The 25028-nt window shown below is 47.5% G+C and overlaps 1 protein-coding gene across 1 annotated transcript in view; it reads left to right on the top strand.

Moving 5' to 3' along the window:
- The first annotated feature begins 2543 nt into the window (after positions 1 to 2543).
- PFKP (phosphofructokinase, platelet) overlaps positions 2544 to 25028 on the top strand; it is a 109805-nt gene continuing 87320 nt past the window's right edge. Inside the window, exons 1-2 of the mRNA XM_027089350.1 lie at positions 2544 to 2808; positions 16513 to 16586. Of these exons, the coding sequence (XP_026945151.1) occupies positions 2694 to 2808; positions 16513 to 16586 (189 nt within the window). The 5' untranslated portion in view covers positions 2544 to 2693. The remainder of the gene's footprint in view (positions 2809 to 16512; positions 16587 to 25028) is intronic.

The following is a 25028-nucleotide window of genomic DNA, read 5'->3' as shown; positions in this document are numbered from 1 at the left end:
GGCACGTGGCATGTCCTGCTGGAGGTAAGCTGTACCCTCCACATGCCTTGCAATTCTCCCTCTTGTATCAGAGAAGCCTCTTCTAAGGCCAAAGTTAAAACAAACAAACAACCCCACCACCAGTTGAAGAACTACTAAAATACATGTACTGCAAAAGAAAAAGAAGGGAGAGATGGCCACGTCTTTCCATAGCTGCTGCAGCCATCTGTATTTTACACCCTGATAGACTGAGCGATGGGTCAGAGCTCATGGGCCTAACTGGAAAGAATAAGGAATTACCTGTCTGAACCACAATGCCGCCTCAGCTTTCGCAAAACAGACATAACCTTGGCGGTCTGACAACTCTAAATTTTATTGTTTTTAATGAAGTATAATATTTTATTCCAAAAACAATACTTGTTCATTGGAGAAAAAGACAATACCTATAATAATAAGAAGAAAGGAAATTAAAATATCTAAATTTATTTACATCTTAATTTATGCGCACACGCGCGCACACACACACACACAGGTTCAAGGTATTTCTGACCCTGCTTCTTCATTTATTAATATATCCTGAATATACTTCCATGTAAATGGATATTTATCTTCATAACCATACCAGCAATAGAAAACTACTCATATATTTGTATCAAAATTTACTTAACCCATTATTTGGACTCTTAGTTTGTATCTATTGTTTTCCATATGACAGACAACTCGATGACAAATGGCCAATCCTCTAAATTACAAAAATATCAATTTTATAAGAAGATAAAGGCCTTTTGGCTAAAATAAAATTCAATGTGCACCAACTTTGGAAAGTGTAGAATGCCCTAGAACGGGATGGATGATTCTACAGCACAAATCCTGGGCCGGGGACACCTCTGGGCGGAGCTGCACAGCCTGGCGCCACTCTCCTGCACCGGGAGAGTGAAGGGCACCCTGGGGACACCTTCAAGATGCCCAGTATCTTCTCAGCATCACTCGCTCAGGCTCAACCCGTTAGAACAGGTGCTCTCAGGTTCTGCAGTCATCAGAATGCGTTGGAACTTGTTAAAAATACACCTTTTCTGGCAGCACTCCCAGAAACTGGACTTCCGTGGTTCTGGTGGAGAGGGAAAAACCAGGCCAGGCGATTCAGATGACCACGGGTGTTTAGAAGTTGCTCCATTACCTCCGGCCCAGGGCAGAGATCAGATCTCTGGCCTTGTCCACAACAGGTATTTGTTCATCTATTGCAATACATTTTTGATGCTCAGCGGGATGAACAGGAGGATAAGGCAAGAAAGAGCCCGGCTTAAGTGCGCGCACCCCCTCCCCTTCCTCTGCCCAGGGTGGCCCGCAGTAAACAGCTGTTAGCCGACCACAGGCTGCTCCGGGTGGACGGGACAGCCTTGACTTAACCTATTTTCCCTCTGTATCCACCTTACGCACATCCGTCGCGCAGGTAGTAGGGGATACTGTGCCGTCCCCACCAGGAACTGCTGATGCGGCTGCTTATGAAACTCTTTCCTGGGGATGACCCTACCCCAAGCTCAGCGCTGTGTGCGCCGCAAGACTGCGCCCGAAGGATCCGTCCGCACATCCGCGGCTGGAAACCAGCCTAGATTAAGCTCCCGGAAGAGTCGGCTTCTTGTTCATCCATCACCCAACGGACTGGACGTGAGCGCCTCAGTCCCGGAGCTCCCAGCGGAGCTGCGAGCATCTGGCAGGCGACACAGGACACCGCGGTTTCCTTCGCAAGCACTCGGGTCTTATCGCCCCGCCAGAACTTTCCTGCCCTTCTCCCGCCCCTTCCATTCTCAGCACCCGGCCTGGCGCCAGGTGTCGCCAGGGTCCCCGCGCGTCCTCTACGACCACGTTCCTTCTCCTCCTCATGCGGCCAGAGCCTCTCTGGGGACGGAACCGGCGCTTCGTCGTCGCCAGCCAGCGACGCCCACGTTCGCCCACCGACTGGAGGATCCGCTGGTGTGTCCTTCCTCCCTCACCTCAGGCCTGAGGAAAAGCTGGGGTGCCCGCGGCTCCGAACGCCGCCCCCAGAAGGAATCTTGCGGGAACGTGCGTGCGCCTGCGACGGTTCGGTCCCCCCAACTGCCGCGGGCCCGGCGCTCCCACCTGCGGCGCTCCGCACAACCTCCCCGCCCCCGTTTACTGCGCTCCCCGCGCTTGATGCTGCCACGCTCCCACAACTACGGTGATCCAGCCCACCTGTAGCGCCCCGCCTTCCCCCTACTCCCCCAACCTGCTGCGCTCCCCAAAGATGCTACCACCCAGCTGCTGTGCTTTCCCCCTGCCTGCCGTGCTTCCCCGTCTCGATGCTCCTCCCACCTTCGCTGCACACCCTCCTAGGGTGCTTTCCCCTCCCCCACCAGGGATGCTCCGCCCACCTGCGGTGATTTCCCCACCCACCTGCGGTGCTTCTCCTTCCCTCTGAGGTGCTTCCGGCTCGTAACGCTCCTCCCACCTGCGATGCAACCCCCCCCAAGTGGTGCTCCCTCCAGGCCAAGCTCCCTGGCCCGCGCGGCTCCCTGAAAGCTGGCGCCCCCGGTCCCGCCTGCCCCGCCTACCCGCGCCCCTGAGCCCGCCCTTGGCCGCCCATTGGCGCGCGCCGCGCGGGCGGGGTCGGCGGTTCCAGTGGCGGTGGCGGTGGCGCGGGAGGGGCGCAGTGCCTGCTGAGCACCCTCCCGAGCGCGATCTCCGGCTTGCTCGCCATGGGCGACCACGACGTCTCCCCGAACCCCAAGGGCTCCTTCCGAAAGTTCCTGGAGCAACTCTCCGGGGCCGGCAAAGCCATAGGCGTGCTGACCAGCGGCGGGGATGCCCAAGGTGCGCCACCGCCTCCCCGGGTCCCGGGCCGGAGGCGAAGGGAGGGGACTTGGGAGAAGGGATGTGGGGGTAACCGGGAGAAAGGATGGGGGTACCGGGGAGAAAGGATGGGGAGCAGGGACCAGAGAGAAAGGATGAGGCTCCAGGGAGAAGAGATGGGGGAAGCAAAGAGGAGAGGAGGAGAGCGGGTACCGGGGATAAGAGAAGGGTGGGGGAGAAGCCCCGCGCCCAGGAACCTCGGGGGTACCTTCTTGTGGCGGGAGCGGGTGCGGGCCGTGCAGCCTCAGAAGGAGTTACTGCGGAGTCGGTGGGGGGGGGGGGGGGGGGAGGGCTATGGCAGTAGGATCCCTTACCAGGAAGGTCAATTTTCCACCTTCATGTTTATTTTTTAAATTGCGACTGGCTACGGGGTCGCCTGGACCGCGCTCGGTGGTCATTTCTCTTCCGAGTCGTAGGATGAAGCCGGACGCCCCTCCAAAGCTTGGCTACAGCGCGGCCACTTCCGATGCCGCGGCTCCCTCCCCATCTCCGTCACCCACTCCCTACCCCCAATATCTTGGAAAAATCCGCTGGGTCCCTGCGACGCGTCGGCAGCCTCGCGACCCCCGCGCGGCGCGGGCGGCGTCCCCGCTGCTGTCCGGCGGGACGCGGCGGGGGACGCACGGGGGTCCCTGCCCGGGGTTGCCCGGCGGCCCGGCACCACCTCGCGTTTCCGCTGGGAAATTTTAAAAACGGTTCTCCTCCGCTCTAATCTCTTGTCCCCTTCCGGCTCGTCACCAAACTGAAAGCTGAAACGGGTCACTGGGCCCTCCCCGCCAGCCTCCCCTGGATGGGAAGGAACAGGAAGCGGGGACTCCGGGGCGTCACCAGCCCCGCAAGCGCGGACTCCAGCAACCGCCCCCCACCCCCAAGCGTGGAAGCTGATTTCGGGGAGAAGGGGACCCAGGCTCGGTGCCCACGGACACACGGAGAGAATATTTCAATGTAAAGCGAGGGTGACACAGAACGTGCCCCGGGTACCTAGCGCTGGGCGCACATGGGGACGCAGGGGTTTTCTGATCCCGGTGAATACCTGGGTGGGGCGACTCAACCGCTAGAAAGTAGCAGGGCTGTGCTCAGGCGGCTGCGTCCCTGGAGCCTGAGGATCGCAGGCCGGAGACGCCTCTCGAGCTAGGTTTTGGTTTTTATTTTACCTTCTTCCTCCCGTTCCGGATGAGTTGAAAGGCCCTGATGCCTCATTTTCACCACACACGGTGCAGGGATGCTTAAGTGTTGGGCCCGGCGCCCTCGCCTGCCGCCCACCCTGCCCGTGACCTTCCCTTCGCCCTTGAGCCGGGCGGGGCCTGGGGGGGTGCGGCAGGTGGGGCGCTGAGGCTGCAGCCCCGCCCGCCGCGGGCGCGTACGTGATGCCTGGCCAGTCACCGCCCGTGCGCCCCGCGCCCTCGACCCTGGGCACCCCGCCTGCGGTGGGCAGGAAGCATGGGGGTCCCCGGCACGTGGGTCCCTTGGAAGCCCCTCCCTGTCCTACTGAAGGTGGCGCTCGCGACATCAGTCACTGTCGAAGCCCCACAAGCCTGCCTTTGCGTCAGCGCGAGGCAGGGCTGGTCTAATTTGGTATTCTAGTAAAGTGTGGCCCCTGGTATAAACATTGAAGAGAGAAAATGTGATATAAACAAGGCTGGGGTTGGGGAAGTGGCAGAGTGAAATAGATGACATCGCCCAAGTTACTTAAATGATGTGCCAGATGGGGTCTGGCGGGGTCGGGTGGGGCTGAGAGAGGCTTCCCCGTCAAAGGGCTTCAAAAGCACGTGCCTCTGGAGAAGTGGGCTAGCCCAAATTAGGAAGCATCTTGAGTGACTCTTACCCCGGTCTTGGAAAGAGAATAAATTGTTGGCACAGGAAGAGGAACTGGTCTCTTAACCCTCCAGGCTTCAAGGTCAGAGTTTCAAGGTCGTTTTAGAATTAAGGTGCTCTGTCTGTTGAAAAAAATATAGGTCACTCTTTTGAGTTCCTGTCCAAAAGTCTTCTCAACTACCTGGTAGCCGGTGCAAAGGCAACTGAGGTAATGATGCAATAGACAGAACCAGCATTTTTTCTGCTACTGATACTTACCTGCTACTTATCTCTGCAGCTTGTGAGCAGTTATGAATAATAGAGGTCAGTAAGTCCACACCTCTTCTTGTCAGTGGAAAAGATACTTTGAGAATCAAAATTATATGAGAACGTGGCTTGGTCAGTGTATTGTCAGCTTAATGGGAGATCGCCTGATGCTCTGAACTGACACATCTGGGCCGTCCCTGGAGAGCTGACCATGGCTGGGCATCTGGGCATTTTCCCTCAGGCAGAGCTGAGGCTGTAGTCTCCATTTCTTCTTGGACTTCATGCCAAGAGCCACCTCCTCTTTTGATCCTACCTGAGACCTGACTGAACAGTTGAATGCATTTCTTTCCAAGAAAGTTCACCTTAAGATGTGCACCCAGGGGCCGGTCTCAGCAGGCAGCAGCAGACTTACAGCCCCTTGGAGGAGGTTATTCCTAGAGATGCTGTCATTTATATCCATATCCTTTTACCGTCTTATCTTGACTCTAAATGGTATCAGTGCTTGATTTTCCCTGGGATAAGAGAGTTTTGCTCACAGCTAATAAAGACCAAGGAGAATAATCACAAGTCTTAATTTCAGGATAGTTTTCTAATCAGATGTGAAATTATGGTAAAATTTCATGTTGAGATGACTATAGCTTCTAGTTATTGAGCTCACTTGATGTTCTAGGAGCTTTATGGTTCTTATCTCCAGGCCTGATTACCTGGCTCCAAGACACACACATCTTCATTTCAGAGGTGACAAGAGAGGCTCAAGGGGAGAGAAGTAATCTCGTTAAGGTGGCAGGCTCATAGGTGGCCCATGGTAGGATTTAAATGAAATTCTGTGAGGTCTCAACCCCAAACACTTTTCAGTAAGCCCTGCTTTTACAGTTGTAACAACTAATTAATACTCAGAGGAGCAAAGCCTGGTTTGCTCAAAATTATGCAGATGATTTTTTTTCGTAACACCAGAATTTTATTTGGTAAGGCGGGTGGCATTTTCTTTCCATTTTTCAGATTAAAAAATCAAGAAGTATTTAAATAATTTGCCCCAAATCAAATATTTTTTTTTATCAAATTAGAGACAAAAACCTTAAAATTTTTTAAAAACTCAAGTGGAATTTAAGATTGTGCTTTACAAATTACATTGGAAAACAGGACCACTGTGTGAAATTCCTCATACTAAAAATACATAAACTATTTAATTGGTATAAAATGCCTTAATGATTTCTTCACTAAGTTAATGAAGAGGTAAATTATAATCATCTAAAACAAATAATGAACCTAAAATTTCAGATAGATATTTAAACATGAGACAATAGCTACCCTACTTACTAGTCAAAAGAAATGGAAGATATTACATAGATTATACAGATTTTTACACAGCTTTGATAACAGAAAACGCGTTTGTACAGTAAGAGCATTGGGGTGGCTAAATTGATGTAACACCTGATACCAAAGTGATGAAATGCTTGTTTTCCAGTGGAATTTGTATAATATGATTATTGAACAAAATGAAAATCCCCCAGCTATATTCCTGAATCCCCCAGCCCTGGCCTTAATAGGAAGACTATTTCTAAGACTAATTATTGTTTTTTTCATTCTTTGGGTTGCTTCCATTGTCACAAGGAATGTCTGCAAGTTTAAATTGATTTTCACTTTAACTAAAAATAAGTTCCAGGTCACTGGACAGACTTACCATGACTAGGTATCCACCCCCAAGCAACACTATGTCATACGCCAAAAATGACTCATTGCCTTAGACACAAATTGAGGGCTTCTAGAGGGCCTGGTGTTGCTGAGAATGCACAGAAATGGACCCAGAGGGTAGACTGAACAGGAAAGCTGAGTCCTGTTTGGCCTGTGGCAAAGTAAGCATGAAGACATTGTTTGCAGAAAGCTCATATAGATGGAGTCTGTATAAGCCTTTCCACTAATAGGAAGAATTAGCCATAGAAAAGAATGAAATAATGCCATTTGCAGCAACATGGATGGACCTAGAGAGTATCATACTAAGTACAGTCAGACAGAAAAAGATAAATATCATATGATATCACTCATATGTGGAATTAATTTTTTTTAAAAAAATGACATAAATGAACTTATTTGCAACACAGAAACAGACTCAGATTTAGAAAACAAACTTATGGTGACCAAAGGGGAAACGTGGAGGCGGGGGGAGGGATAAATTAGGAGTTTGGGATTAACACACTACTATATATAAAATAGAGAACCAACAGGAACCTGCTGTATAGCACAGGGAACTCTACTCAATACTCTGTAATAACCTAGATGGGAAAAAGAATCTGAAAAAGAATGGATATATGTATATGTATAACTGATACACTTTTCTGTACACCTGAAACTAACACAACATTGTAAATCAACTATACTCCAATAAAATTTAAAAAAAAAAGAGTGACTAACATCGAGTGAACATTTGCTTAGCAGTAGGCACTAATGCTTCCACACAGTGGCTCATCTGCTTCACGCACGAGCAAGTGAGCTTTGAGATGAACTGGCCAGGCTATGGGCTGCAGTGAGAAGGGGTGGCCCAGGACATATGTCCATTCACCAGGGTGTGCCTCAGAACAGTACGGGGCACTCGGCAGGTACCCAGATGTTTGCTGAATGTCTCCCTCCTGGGATCTCACCGAGTGTGGACCACTTCCTTCTGCGAAATGGTGGGCGACTAGATGTTCTGGCTGTCTTTTCTCATGAAGTCTTTTTTTTTTAATATGCTTTATAAAAATTAATTAACTTATTATTTACTTTTGGTTGAATTGGGTCTTTGTTGCTGTGCGTGGGCTTTCTCTAGTTGCAGCGAGCGGGGGCTACTCTTCGTTACGGTGCGCGGGCTTCTCATTGCAGTGGCTTCTCTTGTTGTGGAGCACAGGCTCTAAGCGCATGGGCTTCAATGGTTGTGGCGCTCGGGCTTTGTTGTTCCGCGGCATGTGGGATCTTCCCGGACCAGGGCTCGAACCCGTGTCCCCTGCATTGGCAGGTGGGTTTTTAACCACTGTGCCACCAGGGAAGCTCTCTCATGAAGTCATTTTAATGAATTAAACCTTCACTAATCAAAAGCACTCTTTTTTTTTTTTTTTTTTTTTGGCTCTGCCGAGTGGCTTGCAGGATCTCAGTTCCCCGAGCAGGGATTGAACCCGGGCCAGGGCAGTGAAAGCCTGGAATCCTAACCACTAGGCCACCAGGGAACTCCCACACAAAAGCACTCTTTTATCTGCAGAGCTGTATCTGGGAACAACTAATGTCTCAAGATAAGAACTTAAAAACCATCCTCAGAAATGTGAAGTACTAGTCAACCAGAGCTGGGTGCTGGTTGGTTCTCCCCTGAACACGTGTTTCTTGAACACAGCATCTGGGCCCTGCTTGGGTGGGTTCCTTCCATGCCCACCCAAAACTTTGAGGGCCTGAGAGCCCAGTAAGATGAGAACAGTGGGCATCTCACCTCACACAGCTCTGGGGCCCTTCCTGCCCTGGCTCTGAGCGCTTACATTCTGTAATGGGAACTTTCCCACTGACAATGTAATCATTAATTTAGCAAAAATTATTGGGTCCAGGAGGCCGTGCACTAGAATGTTAGTGTTCACCCCATGGGTACCGTGGAAAATCCATGCAATTGCACCCTTTTCTAGGAGTGCAAATAGCTTTGTGTGACACATTAGATGACCTTTAGAAACTAGATATTTTGTCATCTTTCCAAAAAAGCATGTTTTCCCCCTCGGTTCCAGAAAACTGAAAGCTTTGATACAGGACTCAAACCTTTTATCCGGGAGAATTGGGGCTATGTGAACACGGATCTGATGGGGTGCCAGGAGCAGTTACAGTAGAAATATGGGGATAGGGTAGTGACATGTTACAGGCAGACATAAGGGCACAGATGTATACCCGCCGTGACTGCAATCATGTTGGAAGGTGTCTTTGCGTAAAGAACAGATGGCTTTATGTTAAGAAAAGAGCAGAGTCACCTTTTCGAGTTATTCTTTGCAGCGAGCTCTGTATGGTGGTGTATTTTATTTGTGAGAAAGCATCTTCCGGGGCCCCAGTTTCCTCCCACCCTCTCTTCCACATGTCTTCACCACCGCACGCTTAGGGTGTTGGGAATCACAGACGTTGTGCTGTCAGGACAAGAGGCAGCATAGTGTGTGGCCGAGTGGCATCCTGAGCATGAAGGGACTTCCTTACAGGGTCTGGCTCTGCTCTCCAGTCCTGGTGGGACAGGGCCTGCGATTGTTGGTTTGCAACACGAAGTGGAATCACACAATCCCTGTCTTCTCCCCCGTCTTGTTTTCTCCCCTTCCCCTTCCCCCCCTTCCCCTGCCCCTAAGACAACCTTGAGTCTCAAGCAGGACCTGCTGGAGGGAAAAGGCAGCACTACTCAGGCCCAGGGAGGCCCTGCTGCCCCCGAGGGCCCTCAGCTTCCTTCTTTATCCTGGATGCAGACAGCTGCCTGAGGATCTGGCTCAGATGTAGATTCTAGTTCTGTGGGTCCAGGGAAGGCCTGACACCCGCAGCGACGGGTCCCTGCGGTCGGCCGAGGACCTCGCTGGAGTCCTGGGTCCAGGTGGCGGTTCAGACCATCTGATGTTTCCTCTGATGGTTTTATGGTGAGGATTCTGACGGGGTGATCAGTGAATGGAGGCCTCTTGTGTAAGGGTGTGAGCAAGTGGTCGGGCCAGGGTTCTTTTGATTACAAGTGTTGAAGGCTGGCCAGGGGGACCTCGAGCTGCCATCCCTCCTTATTTTTTCAGCTCTGGTCGAATATTCTCAGGCTTTGTTTTCTCTCTCGTTAAATCGTCCCCCAGATGAGTGACGGCCTCCTCGGCCTGCCTTAGGCTGACGGTGGAGCCCCTTCTCCCACGGACGGCCCGCCCACCTGCCATGGGAGGGGGAAGGAATGACCAGCAGGAAATAGCCAGGAGCAGGCAGGGCTGGGAGAGAGCGGCTGGGCCAGTGTGGGGGGCGGGGCCGGGGCCAGGGGGGGCCACGGGGAGGACTTTGGATTTACCTCGTGTGACCTGGAAGCCACCTGGGTGCCAGCTGCTTCTGATGAGGGCGGCTTTGTGGAGAGAGGAGGGGAGGGCTGTGGAGGGGGCCCCAGTGTCCTGAGGAGCCGGACTGGGCCGTGGAGGGTGAGCTGGGGGTGGGCTGTGTCAGTGGAGCCTCAGGCTGGAGCTGGTCCACGCAGCAGGAAGAAAGGCCGAGCCAGGAGCCCAGGTGGGGACAGGCAGGCTGGCAGAAGGACATTCTTGACACAATGTTCATACCAGTGAATAGTGGGAAAACCAGTGGAAAATCGTCACAGGGAATGAGCTGCATTAGGATCCCGGATGGAATGTGCATCGCTTCGCGCTGGTAGGTGTGGAAAGGTAGACATGCGTTGTTGGGGGTTAAAAGCAGGTTCAAGATGGAGGGAAATGGCAGAGATGAGGCTTACGTGTGATTGTGTAATTTTAAACTAGTCACCACGTTTGGAAATGTAACAGCAACAGGTGAAATTAATTTAAGCCTCTGTTTTATTCAGTCCAATGTTTCAACCCATTGTCAATACAAAGGTGATTAATAAGCTGTTTCACATTCTTTTTTCCATCTTGAGCCTTTGAAATCCAGCGTGCGTCTGCCCCAGTGCGTGTTGGTGTGGTCGGTGGGGATCCCAGTGGATGGGGGTCTAGAGGGAGGGGTGTGTGAGGCGCTCAGGTTCAGACGGTCCCTCCTGTGTGTTCATGTCACAGTCAGGGGCCATGCAGGGGACCTCTGGCAGTGGTCTGGTGCCTGCAGTGGCCCTGGGCCTGCTGTGGTCCTCCTTCCCAGACGTCCAGATGGCCACTTGGCCAGCCTCCATCACCGTCTTCCATTCTGTCCCAAATGGCACGTCTCAAGGCGGCTGTTGCCCCTCTGCACACCTCCATGGCAACCCCCAGCCCTGCTCTGCTTTCCTTCTTTCTCCTCCACCTCTGGGTGAAATGTGTGTGTGTGTTGTGTGTTGTTTACCGGCTGCAACAAGCCCCACCAGGGCCACGACCTTCCCCTCTTTGTCACTGCATCGCCCGGCAGTGCCAGCAGAGAAAAGACACCCCATCCGTGTGTCCTGGATGGACGGACGGATGAATAAATGAATGATTGAACCCGCTCAGAGATTTATGTCACTGACATCTAAGACAAGACTCGGTGATTTGGACACTGCAGGATGATGAGAAATCCCCGGTTGGTAACTGACTCACAGGGGATCCAGCATCCCGACACTTTCTCCTGAGGGCGTTTTTTCCCCTCCCACACCTGAATTATTAAACAAGGAAGCTTTATGGAGAACGTCAGTAGCAAGAGCAAGATAAGGTACGCTTTAAGTTTGTTTTCTGACCTATGCTAACATCCTCGCTTTGGTACAAAGGTGAAAACTCCATATAGCCAGGGAGAAACCAGTAAGAGGATTAAGCACCAGATCTTATTTTTCAAAAGGGAATTTAAATATTGAAATTAGTCAGGGAGTGGTTATGGGCACTGAGAAATATGCAGGGGAAACAGCTCCACACGGTCATAAAGGGCTAAGTAAGGACGTTTATTAGACTCTTCAGACCACATAGGAAGTAAAACAAAGCCCCAGTTATTTTATTGGAATCAACACAGTCCTTGTTTTTAACAAATTACTTGGAGTTTAAATTTTATCAGAGGGACTTCCCTGGTGGCGCAGTGATTAAGAATCCGCCTGCGAGGACAGGAATAAAGACACAGACATAGAGCATGGACTTGAGGACACAGGGAGGGGTAAGGGTAAGCTGAGACGAAGTGAGAGAGTAGCATGGACATATATATACTACCAAATGTAGAATAGATAGCTAGTGGGAAGCAGCTGCATAGCACAGGGAGATCAGCTCAGTGCTTTGCGACCACCTAGAGGGGTGGGATAAGGAGGGTGGGAGGGAGACGCAAGAGTGAGGGGATATGGGGATATACATATGCATATAGCTGATTCACTTTGTTATACAGCAGAAACTAACACAACAATGTAAAGCAATTATACTCCAATAAAGATGTTAAAAAAAAAAGAATCCGCCTGCCAGTGCAGGGGACACAGGTTTGAGCCCTGGTCCAGGAAGATCCCACATGCCGCGGAACAACTAAGCCCGTGTGCCACAACTACTAAGCCTGCACTCTACAGCCTGTGAGCCACAACTACTGAGCCCGCCTGCCACAACTACTGAAGCCCATGCTCCACAACAAGAGAAGCCACTGCAATGAGAAGCCCGTGCACTGCAATGAAGAGTAGGCCCCGCTCACTGCAACTAGGGAAAGCCCGCGTGCAGCAATGAAGACCCAACACAGCCAAAAATAAATAAATAAATAAATTTAAATAAATAAACGTTACCAGAACAGAATCTCAGGAAACCTTTGGGTCCACAGCCTCCCTGACCTCAAGGAAGAAGTTATCTTAATGACTATCTTACGTGCATGATGCTTTAGTAAGAACCTATTTGAGAATATGTCACATCAAGAAAACAATAAGTCTCTTCTTTCTAGCGCACCTAAAGTAATTTTCTCACATTTTCCACTTAGCTGCTCCTTGGTTCTTTCAAGATTTGTTTATTTTTGGTTCCCATAGCAAGTCTGCACATTCCCTGAGGACGAGGGTTTTAATTTTTGCAAGTGATGAAGAGGATACTTTCCAAATACTAAGATTCTTTCTTGGTGGCAGGATGATGGTTTCCCATGGAAACAATTATGGAAGTTGTTTGAACTCCAGAGCCTGGCTGCCAAAACAAAACCAAAAACAAAAGGAAGGAAGTCAACTATGTCTGAACGTTTATTGAAAACAGCAGCTGGAGTGCCCTGTGCTCTCTGTGGACAGTCCAGGACAGGACAGCATCCAACAGAACCAGAAAATCGGCACTGCTCACCCACAAGGCCCTCAGACCCCAAATCATATGTCTGAATCCCAGTTGCGTGTGTCAAAGAGGCTGTCGGTGAAAATTGGCCTTTCCTGTGTCCTTGGCTTCTGTCCCCTGGGCCCTTCCCTGAAGGCACCCACCTGTGGGCCCAGCACCAGATAGCAGCTCTGTCCTGTCCTTCCCAAATTCAAGTGGAGAGCCGGCCCCTCCCCAAACAATTACGCAAGAACTGGGGCCCCATGGGCATTGTTTTCTCCAAGTTTCCTTCCTACTAGAGGGAATTATAACGGCTTTTAAGTTAAAATAAAAGGAAGGGTAGGGTTTACACTCCAGCTTTGCCTTTTACAAGTTTTGTTCCCTCGGCTGTTAATTTATCCACTTAGAGCCCGACTTCCTCATCTCTCAGGAGGACCCAGGCCCCGCAGGCTTTCTGGGAGCATCAGCTCAGGTGCTCAGAGCACTCAGCCCTGGTTACCCTGGTTACCACTGAGCTGTTACCACAGCTCCTCTCAGGCCCCAATCAGAAGGCGGCCAGCTCCGGGCTGCACGGGAAAGGCAGCAGGTGTAGCCAAGTTACCTTAACGACCCTGGTATAAAAGCCTTGGGGGATTGGCGGTGAGGCTCAGAAGCGCGGAGCCTCCTCTCCGGGGAACTTGGGAGAAGTACGGTGGTCAGGACCCTCCCTGACCTGGGACCCCCCCCACCCCCACCCCCACCCCAGGCCTGCTGCGGGCTGAGGGGGGACCAGCCCCGAGGGGACGGGCCGCTTTCCCAGGTGAGTCCAGCTCAACCCCATGGGGCAGGGGAGGAGTTCAGGCCCCAGGCCTGCTGTGAAGGTGGTCAGAACTTTCAGGCAGGGGTCACCCTGGGCATGTTTTTCTTCCACACGGGGACCCCTGGGGTCACCTCTGGATAGTGTCCCACTTGTCGTTCCTTCTGCCATTTTTTCTCCACTTGCACTTTCTAAAATCCCCCAACTCCTCTTTATTCATGCCTTTATGAAAGCGTCCCCATCCCCCACCCGCCAGAAATGAGGTCTTCAGAAGCACGTGGGGGAGGGCGGGGGCCAGGGAGCCGGCGTTAACCCGTGCGCTTGCGTCCTGGTGATGGAGGGTTGGTAGGGCTCCAGCGTTTGGTGGTCAGTCTCTCGATTCCGGGGCCACAGAATAAAGTCCTAGAATCGCGGGGTCTGTGGGAAGGGGCCGAGAGGAGCTCGTTTATCCGTTCGGTTCAGGCCTGAGAGCTGAGGCTGCCTGCATGAGATGCAGGTGTGTCGCCCAGGTGGGTGTAGTGAAGGCCGTTGACGAAAGGCCGGTGGGGAAGCCTTCCTGGAGGTGCAGGAGCCCCGTCCCTCCTGGAGGTTGAGCGAGGGCCCCTCCGGGACGTGGTGGCAGTTCTGGGGGAGCTGCAGTCCTGACGTGTAGATGGGGCATCCAGGTGGGACTGAGCAGGTAGGAAGAGCCCGGGGGGCTGGAGATCTCACCTGAAGAGCTTGGTGTTATGAGCACAGGCCCTGGGGAATCCAGGGAGGAACCTGGGCGTTTTTGAGTTTGAGAAAGAGAATGCTGATGCTACCATAGAAAACATCTCAAAAAAGTGTGTGAGATTACAGCTAGCACAAGGGGAGTGTGTCTACAGGGTGTATGCACTGCGCTCCAAAGGGGCGGGCATGGGAAAGCAAGACACGGCCTCATCTGTGTTTGTTTTTTTAACCGTGTTTTTCAGAGTTTTAGATTTTAGAGCAAAACTGAGGCGAAGTTCCAGAGATTCCCCTGTATCTTCTGCCCCCGCCCATGCAGACCCACCCCCACCCCATCAACATCCCCACCAGATGGTGCATTTGTTATAACTGATGACCCTACATGGACACATCATCCTCACCCAGAGTCCATAGTTGATATTTTAGGGTTCACTCTTGGTGTTGCCCGTTCTATGGGTTTGGACAAATGTATAACGAGGTGTATCCATTATTATATCCATTATTATAACGTCATACAGAGCAGTTTCACTGCACTAAAAATCCTCTGTGCCCCACCTGTTCATCCCCCCAACCCCCAACGACCACCGACTTTTTTTTTTACTGACTGCACAGCTTTGCCTTTTCCGACATATGTAATTTTTTTAATAAGAAGAATATATTTATAAATTACTTGTATCATAACAAAAGAGGAAAAGCTGCTTTACTCATTCTGGCCATAACGTGAATAATGTTAGAGGGAGATGGTGGATTCAGGGGAAGTTTGGGGAGCGAAATATGTCAGTTTTATGGGCAAGGAGCTGTGGAGGGTATCAGGAGTATCCAGCTTGTGCGAGAGTGAAAAGTTTTGCTAATCTGAGTGAGAGAATACAGGAAACGGAGGAGAAGATGACGCAGGTGAAATGATTTATTGCATCTTGAAATGCTGAGTTTGAGGTTATGAGAGACAGCCAGCAATGAATCAGTAGGTCATTAAAATCCTTCGTGTAATAAACTAGGTTTGAACGTGAAGTGGTGAGACTACCAAATACATAATGTCTACCTGTGCGTAGATGTTAGATATACATTTAACATGGATTTATTTCCAGCTTTTCCGGCTCTGTGAACACTGTAGCCTTGCAAAATTGTCACCTTTCAGAGGCAACGATCTCATTCCAGATTTCCAAACTGGCTCAATGTAATTTGTAAATTTGTAGCCATCCTCTGAGCAGGTTTACCATCCAAATACATACAAATTTAATCTCCTTGTCTGTGGAGTATATTCCCTGGGACCCAAGGTGCCTTCGTTTGTTTATTTACTTACCAGAAGTACCACTTACTGTATGGTCCATGTTCTCCAACACCTTTAGTCCTGAAGTTTGTTCCCAAAATTTAAATTTACGAAGGAGGCAGATTGGAACTATTGGCCCAGGAGCAGTTAGGCTGGATGCCCAGGTGCTGCATATTCTGAGGCTCTGGGCTGCATCCCTAATGAGAGGAATGATCCTCCCTTCTTACTGCTCTCCTGATGATACGATGATACAGGGTTTTACAGATGTGAAATCCTGACCTGTTCATGTAGGTCTAGACTTATGGTCCATCGCACAGTTGGCTGCCCCAAAATGGGGCTTCAGTGGAAAGCAAAATGGGGTGTGGCTGTTTTATACAAGGATACATTGCACTTTTAACTTCCTTCAAGGCCCTCTGGGGAAGTGTGGAAAATGGCCTAGATTTATCTTGATTAGGTATTATTTATAGTATACTGGTTTAATTGGATCTTTCTTTTAATAAAATTGCATGATTTATATTTAAGGCCACTGACTAAATTACTTTCTTTTACACTAGTAGCTGGTAATAATTTTTCATCTCCTCCCCAGACCAATGGCCTTTTCAGGCCTATTTTCTTTGAAATTGGCTACCTATAAACAAACATCTCTCCTGTGTGTTGTTTTGCAATTGGATGGAATCAACCTACGAATTCACACCAAATTGAGGTCGCTCGTATTCTGAGTGTGTTTACAGCGATGTTCTAAACCAACAGTGCTCCAGGCTCTGTTCATCTGTGGACTAGGCCACAACATGCTGGCCCCTGCCTTGTACTTTTTTCTCTTCTCCCTGCACTAATCCTGGAGGTTTGTGTTGTGACCACTTTTCATAGGGGCCGTCCGAGAGGTTACACGGTTTTCCCACCATCACAGCTAATTAAATGGCATCACTAGATTCTCCCCAGCCTCCTCAGTAACTACTGTCCCTATTTCTTTGCAGGTATGAATGCTGCTGTCCGAGCTGTCGTGCGCATGGGAATATACGTGGGGGCCAAAGTGTACTTTATCTACGAGGTCAGTGTCACGTCCCCTTCCCGCTTTCTCTGACTCTCAGGAATCGCTGCCTCGTACTCACTTGGGGGCCTCACGCTTGCCTGGGGCTGCTGACTGCAGGCAAGAGGCAGCAGGTGACGGGCAAACTTGGGTACCAATAGGGGAGCCCAGGTACCAGGAGAGGTTACACCCCCGGCCTAGATGCACGTCTATGAGATTTGTATTAGGGAACAAGGGGAGAAAGGTGATGAAACGGGGCTCAAAATGCCATTTTGATATCCACCTAGTGTTCTTGTAGGATTAATGATATCAAACTGTTGTATTTATTTGCAGTTCTCATTCCTTACAGAAGTGATATGGTCACTAAAAATGGAACCTGAATTTGAATAAACATTAAGCTGAATGGGGGGGGAGAGTGGCCACTTTGGGCTTTTCATCATTAATGTAAAACCCAGACCACCTCCCTAGTATCTCTTTATGCCTTAACTTCAAAATGAAGCATCTGAAAGCAAACAGATGGCCCATTATCTCCTGCTTTTAAGGTCCTGGCAGCTTAGAAGTAAGTTGTGTTTGGAGGGAAGGCACCCATACAGCTTGGACCACATGATTTATTTCAAAAACTGTTAGAAAAAATAACATATTTAGTTTTTAAATTTATAAAACAGAATAAAGCTTAAAAATGGAAATAAGAGAATGGATTTTTTAATTGCTTAATTCTTCCAAAATCACTGTTAGTGTTTTATTCTGATTCTTCCCAGTGTAATACATGTGAAATACCGGAAGGAAATATATACATTATTAGCACCATAGCAAATGTATTTTGTATACTATGTTTTTTACCTGCCAGTATGTTATGACAATTTTGTATGTGTTAACGTATATTCCACAACTATCGCGTAAATGTCTGTGTAAAATTCCATCAACCTGATGTCTCATCATTTACCTGACCCCTCAGCTACTTGATCCTTGCATTCCTATGCCACCGGCAACATTTAGGTCACTGCCCATTTTTCAACTATCCTAACACAACAAGCTCTAGGTTAATATTTGAAGCTCTTCTATGCTTTGTATCGTTGCTGTGATCCCAGGATACGGCATCTGCCGAGCTAAAACGGGTGGTCGTCCTAACGGGTCTCAGTGTGTCTTGCCAAAGTGATTTCTTTGTTCCATCCCAGGCCCACGCCGGGCACACAGGTGGCACCAACCCTGCCAGTTCTGTGTGTGCGGCCCACCTTGCTGAGAGCTGGCCGGGGCTCCAGAGTCTGTTTACTGAGTCATTTTCTCTACTTGAGAAGTAACTGCTCACAGGTTTTGCTCGTTGGTCCAAATGACCATGTGTTTATCGTTTGCGGAAAAGATGTTTTTTCCTGGGCTTAGGTTTGCTTTTTATCTTTTTATTTATTTATTTTTATTCAAACAGAAAGTCACAAAAATTATAATCATCCTCTTCAGTTCACTCAGTCCCATGTAATTAATAATTATTTTTTCATGTTGATCTTTTGTTAGCACTTTTATGAAATCATCTAATGGAAAACCATTAGAGTTCTGAAAAAACATATAAGATTTTTAGAAATTTCAGGTAATGTCTGAAACATTTATATTAACATATATTAACATATTTCCATAGAAATAACCCAAAGAAAGTTTAGTATTAGTTGTTCTTTTGTTTGTTTTTTATACTGCAGGTTCTTATTAGTCATCAATTTTATACACATCAGTGTATACATGTCAATCCCAATCGCCAATTCAGCACACGACCATCCCCACCCCACCGCGGTTTTCCCCCCTTGGTGTCCATACATTCACTACATCTGTGTCTCAACTTCTGCCCAGCAAACCAGTTCATCTATACCATTTTTCTAGCTTCCACATACATGAGTTAATATACGATATTTGTTTTTCTCTTTCTGATTTCACTCTGTATGACAGTCTCTAGATCCACCACGTCTCAACAAATGACTCAATTTCGTTCCTTTTTATGGCTGAGTAATATTCCATTGTATATATGTACCACATCTTCTTTATTCATTTGTCTGTTGATGGGCATTTAGGTTGCTTCCATGACCTGGCTATTGTAAATAGTTCTGCAATGGAACGTTAGGGTGCATGTGTCTTTCTGAATTCTGCTTTTCTCTGGGTATATGCTCAGTAGTGGGATTGCTGGATCATATGGTAATTCTATATTTAGTTTTTTAAGGAAACGCCATACTGTTCTCCATAGTGGCTGTATCAGTGCAAGAGGGTTCCCTTTTCTCCACACCCTCTCCAGCATTTGTTGTTTGTAGGTTTTCTGATGATGCCCATTCTAACTGGTGTGAGGAGAGACCTCATTGTACTTTTGATTTGCATTTCTCTAACAATTAGTGATGTTGAGCAGCTTTTCATGTGTTTCTTGGCCACCTGTATGTCTTTTTTGGAGAAATATCTATTTAGGTCTCCTGCCATTTTTGGATTGGGTTGTTTGTTTCTTTAATATTGAGCTGCATGAGCTGTTTATATATTTTGGAGATTAATCCTTTGTCCATTGACTCGTTTGCAAATATTTTCTCCCATTCTGAGGGTTGTCTTTTCGTCTTGTCTGTGGTTTCCTTTGCTGTGCAAAAGCTTTGAAGTGTCATTAGGTCCCATTAGTTTGTTTTTATTTCCATTACTCCAGGAGGTGGATCAAAAAAGATCTTGCTGTGATTTATGTCAGAGTGTTCTGCCTGTGTTTTCCTCTAAGAGTTTTATAGTGTCCATTCTTACATTTAGGTCTCTAATCCATTTTGAGTTTATTTTTGTGTATGGTGTTAGGGAGTGTTGTAATTTCATTCTTTTACATGTAGCTGTCCAGTTTTCCCAGCACCACTTATTGAAGAGACTCTCTTTTCTCCATTGTATATCTTTGCCTCCTTGTCATAGATTAGTTGACGATAGGTGCGTGGGTTTATTTCTGTGCATTAATTTTGTATCCTGCAACTTTACCAAATTCATTGATTAGCTCTAGTAGTTTTCTGGTGGCATTTTTAGGATTCTCTATGTATAGTATCATGTCATCTGCAAAGAGTGATGGCTTTACTTCTTCTTTTCTGATTTGGATTCCTTTTAGATCTTTTTCTAGAACTTCCAAAACTATGTTGAATAATAGTGGTGAGAGTGGACATCCTTGTCTCGTTTCTGATCTTAGAGGAAATGCTTTCAGGTTTTCACCACTGAGAATGATGTTTCCTGTGGGTTTGTCATATATGGCGTTAATTATGTTGAGGTAGGTTCCCTCTATGCCCACTTTCTGGAGAGTTTTTATCATAAATCAGTGTTGGATTTTGTCAAAAGCTTTTTCTGCATCTATTCAGATGATCATATGGTTTTTCTGCTTCAATTTGTTAATATGGTGTATCACATTGATTGATTTGCATATATTGAAGAATCCTTGCATCCCTGGGATAAATCCCACTTGATCATGGTGTATGATCCTTTTAATGTGCTGTTGGTTTCTGTTTGCTAGTATTTTGTTGAGGATTTTTGCATCTATACTCATCAGTGATATTGGTCTGTAATTTTCTTTTTTTGTAGTATCTTTGGTTTTGGTATCAGGGTGATGGTGGCCTCATAGAATGAGTTTGGGAGTGTTCCTTCCTCTACAATTTTTTGGAAGAGTTTGAGAAGGATAGGTGTTAGCTCCTCTCTAAATGTTTGATAGAATTCACCTGTGAAGCCATCTGATCCTGGACTTTTGTTTGTTGGAAGATTTTTAAGCACAGTTCTAATTTCATTACTTATGATTGGTCTGTTCATATTTTCTGTTTCTTCCTGGTTCAGTCTTGGAAGGTTATACCTTTCTAAGAATTTGTCCATTTCGTCCAGGTTGTCCATTTTATTGGCATAGAGTTGCTTGTAGTAGTCTCTTAGGATGCTTTGTATTTCTGCCGTGTCTGTTGTAACTTCTCATTTTTCATCTCTTAATTTTATTGATTTGAGTCCTCTCCCTCTTTTTCCTGATGAGTCTGGCTAATGGTTTATCAATTTTGTTTATCTTCTCAAAGAACCAGCTTTTAGTTTTATTGATCTTTGCTGTTGTTTTCTTTGTTTCTATTTCATTTATTTCTGCTCTGATCTTTATGATTTCTTTCCTTCTACTAACTTTTGGTTTTGTTTGCTCTTCTTTCTCTAGTTCTTTTAGGTGTAAGGTTAGATAGTTTATTTGAGATTTTTCTTGTTTCTTGAGGTAGGCTTGTATAGCTATAAACTTCCCTCTTAGAGCTGCTTTTGCTGCATCCCCTAGGTTTTGGATTGTCATGTTTTCATTGTCATTTGTCTCTAGGTAATTTTTGATTTCCTCTTTGATTTCTTCAGTGATCTCTTGGTTATTTAGTAACGTATTGTTTAGTCTCCATGTGTTTGTGTTTTTTACGTTCTTTTCCCTGTAATTGATTTCTAATCTCATAGCGTTGTGGTCAGAAAAGATGCTTGATATGATTTCAATTTTCTTAAATTTACTGAGGCTTGATTTGTGACCTAAGATGTGATCTATCCTGGAGAATGTTCCATGCACACTTAAGAAGAAAGTGTAATCTGCTGTTTTTGGATGGAAATATAAATATTTATATTATAAAGATATTTATATTATAAATATAAATATTTTTAAATATTTAAATATAAATATCAGTTAAGTCTATCTGGTCTATTGTGTCATTTAAAGCTTCTATTTCCTTTTTTATTTTCATTTTGGATGATCTGTCCATTGGTGTAAGTGAGGTGTTAAAGTTCCCCACTATTACTGTGTTACTGTCAGTTTCCTCTTTTATAGCTGTTAGCAGTTGCCTTATGTATTGGTGTGCTCCTATGTTGGGTGCATATATATTTATAATTGTTGTGTCTTCTTCTTGGATTGATCCCTTGATCATTATGTAGTGTCCTTCCTTGTCTCTTGTAATATTCTTTATTTTAAAGTCTATTTGATCTGATATGAGTATTGCTACTCCAGCATTCTTTTGATTTCCATTTGCATGGAATATCTTTTTCTATCCCCTCACTTTCAGTCTCTATGTGTCCCTAGGTCTGAAGTGCGTCTCCTGTAGACAGCATATATATGGATCTTGTTTTTGTATCCATTCAGCAAGGCTGTGTCTTTTGGTTGGAGCAATTAATCCATTCACGTTTAAGGTAATTATTGATATGTATGTCCCTATGACTATTTTCTTAATTGTTTTGGGTTTGTTTTGTAGATCCTTTTCTTCTCTTGTGTTTCCCACTTAGAGAAGATCCTTTAGCATTTGTTGTAGAGCTGGTTTGGTGGTGCTGAATTCTCTTCTGGCTTGTAGAGTTTCTGCTGCAAAATCAGCTATTAACCTTATGGGAGTTCCCTTGTATGTTATTTGTCATTTTTCCCTTGCTGCTTACAATAATATTTCTTTGTCTTTAATTTTTGTCAATTTGATTACTAGGTGTCTCGGCATGGTTCTCCTTGGGTTTATCCTGTATGGGACTTGCCCTGCTTCTTGGACTTGGGTGGCTGTTTCCTTTCCCATGTTAGGGACGTTTCGACTATAATCTCTTCAGATATTTTCTCATGTCCTTTCTCTCTCTCTTCTCCTTCTGGGACCCATATAATGCAAATGTTGTTGCATTTAATGTTGTCCCAGAGGTCTCTTAGGTTTTCTTCATTTCTTTATTCTTTTCCTTGGCAGTGAATTCTACCATTCTGTCTTCCAGGTCACTTATCTGTTCTTCTGCCTCAGTTATTCTGCTATTGATTCCTTCTAGTGTAGTTTTCAGTTATTGTATTGTTCACCTCTGTTTGTTTGTTCTTTAATTCTTCTAGGTCTTTGGTAAACATTTCTTGCATCTTCTCAATCTTTGCTTCCATTTTTCCCCCCCACCCCCCGAGGTCCTGGATCATCTTCACTATCATTATTCTGAATTCTTTTTCTGGAAGGTTGCCTATCTCCACTTCATTTAGTTGTTTTTCTGGGGTTTTATCTTGTTCCTTCATCTGGTACATAGCCCTCTGTCTTTTCATCTTGTCTGTATTTCTGTGAATGTGGTTTTTGTTCCACAGGCTGCAGGATTGTAGTTCTTCTTGCTTCTGCTCTCTGTTCTCTGGTGGATGAGGCTATCTAAGAGGTTTGATGGGAGGGACTGGTGGTGGGTAGAGCTGACTGTTGCTCTGGTGGGCAGAGCTCAGTAAAACTTTAATCCACTTGACTGTTGATGGGTGGGGCTGGGTTCCCTCCCTGTTGGTTGTTTGGCCTGAGACAGTCCAACATAGGAGCCTACCTGGGCTCTTTGGTGGGGCTAATGCCGGACTCTGGGAGGGCTCATGCCAAGGATTACTTCCCAGAACTTCTGCTGCCAGTGTCCTTGTCCCCATGGTGAGCCACAAACTCCCCCCCCGCCCCCACCGCTGCCTCTGCAGGAGACCCTCCAACACTAGCAGGTAGGTCTGGTTCAGTCTCCCCTGGGTTCATTGCTCCTGCCCCTGGGTCCCAATGCACACACTACTTTGTGTGTGCCCTCCAAGAGTGGAGTCTCTGTTTCCCCCAATCCTGTCGAAGTCCTGCAATCAATTCCCACTACCCTTCAAAGTCTGTTTCTCTAGGAATTCTTCCTCTCGTTGCCGGCCCCCCAGGTTGGGAAGCCTGACGCGGGGCTCAGAACCTTCACTCCAGTGGGTGGACTTCTGTGGTATAAGTGTTCTCCAGTCTGTGAGTCACCCACTCAGCAGTTATGGGATTTGATTTTACTGTGATTGAGCCGCTCCTACTGTCTCATTGTGGCTTCTCCTTTGTCTTTGGATGTGGGGTATCTTTTTTGGTGAGTTCCAGTGTCTTTCTGTCGATGATTGTCCAGCAGCTAGTTGTGATTCTGGTGTTCTTGCAAGAGGGAGTCAGAGCACGTCCTTCTACTCCACCATCTTGGTTCCTCCTTCCGGTTTGCTTTTTAAAACTGTGTTTCTGTGGGCTTGGGGTTTGTATTCACCTGATTAGGACAATGTTGAAACAGTGGGTCTTATCAAAGCCTTTATAGAGCTATAGTTTTGTTGTTTTCTATTGGGATATGTTTAGGGTCAAACTGTCCTCATGCCCGTCTGTCCTGGGCCTTGCCTGGCAGCCATGGCCCCACCATTAACATGGAGGGAGCACGTTAGGCGCCGTGATGAACTCGCGTACCTTGCTTCTTCCCCTTCCTCTAACCTTGAAGCTGATTCTTTTCCTGCTGCTACTGGAGAGTGTGCCTGGCATACAGGTTCCTCTGCCTTTTTGTTTTATTTTACTTTGGGGAGGGGTTGCTCTGCCCTAGAAATTGAGAGAAGGCACCCCAGGCTGGCCTGATGAGTGGACGTGCTTTAAACATCTGAGGGTGGAGCACCCCTAGATCAGGCTTTTCTGTTCTGAGTAACAAAATGCTTTCAGACTTGCAGTAGGCGAATGTCCTTAGGCTTCCGGTTTGCAGCCTGTTCCCCAGGAAACCTTTGATCACCTAGCCCACTGCCCTTCTTGTTGCCTCCCTGGCGGGGATGAAGTTCCATCCCTACAGTGACTCATTTGATCTTCAAGACCAACTTGCAGGTCCAGGAGGGAAGGGAAGGAAGTCTGTTTAGTTACTTCATTGAGGAAGTGGACTGGTTGTGGGTGGTTCAGTTTCTCTGTGTCAGTCCTCGGTGCTGGCAGGGCTGAGATGGGAGCTCACACCCCCATCAAACCAGTGATGGGGGCATGTCTCACCCCCAGACATTGGTGCCTTGGAGACAGTCTTTGATCGTCCCGTTATTAGGGGGCTGGTGGTGCCACTGGCATCTCGTGGGCCAGGGATGCTGCTCAACATGCCACATCGCGTGGGATGCGTCAGGGATGCCGAGAGTCAGTGATGCCCTGCCTTAAACCAAGGGCCACATCTGTGTTTGGCATGAAAGTCGGTGGGAGGAGTCGGGGGGTGGGGCATCTGTGGGTACTGCAACCAATGTAGTGCCTGGTCAACTTTACATCATCTTTCTCAGATCAAAGGGTTTTGTTGTTTTTGTTTTGTTTTGGTTTTAGGTTTTTATTGGCACTGTGTCCTGCGGCTGTGTCTGTATTCTGGGGACATTGTGGTATATTTTGACTTATACCTACCAGACTTTGTACATTTCAAAATGAAGGAATTGAAGGGGGATGTATCAGGTGGGACTGAGCCTACCAACACTTGGACTCCCTTTTAAGAACATTTGGGCTCACTTTGGAGAAATCTCGACACAGAGAAGCCAGACTTATTCCCACGTTGCCAACCAGAAAGGGCTCCTGGGCCCACTTTACTCATGGGTAACAGGGATCTTATTCCTGATGTCCTGGGGCTGCACTCTTCACGTCCTCTCAGGATGAGGGTGAGTGGGGGTGAGGGGACGGTCGGCCGGTGGGAGCCCCGCTTCCTGCCCACCCTCAGGTGGGCCGTAAGGCATCCTGAGTCTGAACAGATACACCCCCTTTAAGGGAGCAGGGAATTCTGTGG

This window comes from Aethalodelphis obliquidens, unplaced genomic scaffold (genome assembly GCF_003676395.1).
Source record: "Aethalodelphis obliquidens isolate GAN/ISIS:26980383/991018 unplaced genomic scaffold, ASM367639v1 scaffold65, whole genome shotgun sequence".
NCBI lineage: Eukaryota > Metazoa > Chordata > Mammalia > Artiodactyla > Delphinidae > Aethalodelphis > Aethalodelphis obliquidens.
This window is presented reverse-complemented; position numbering and strand designations above follow the sequence as displayed.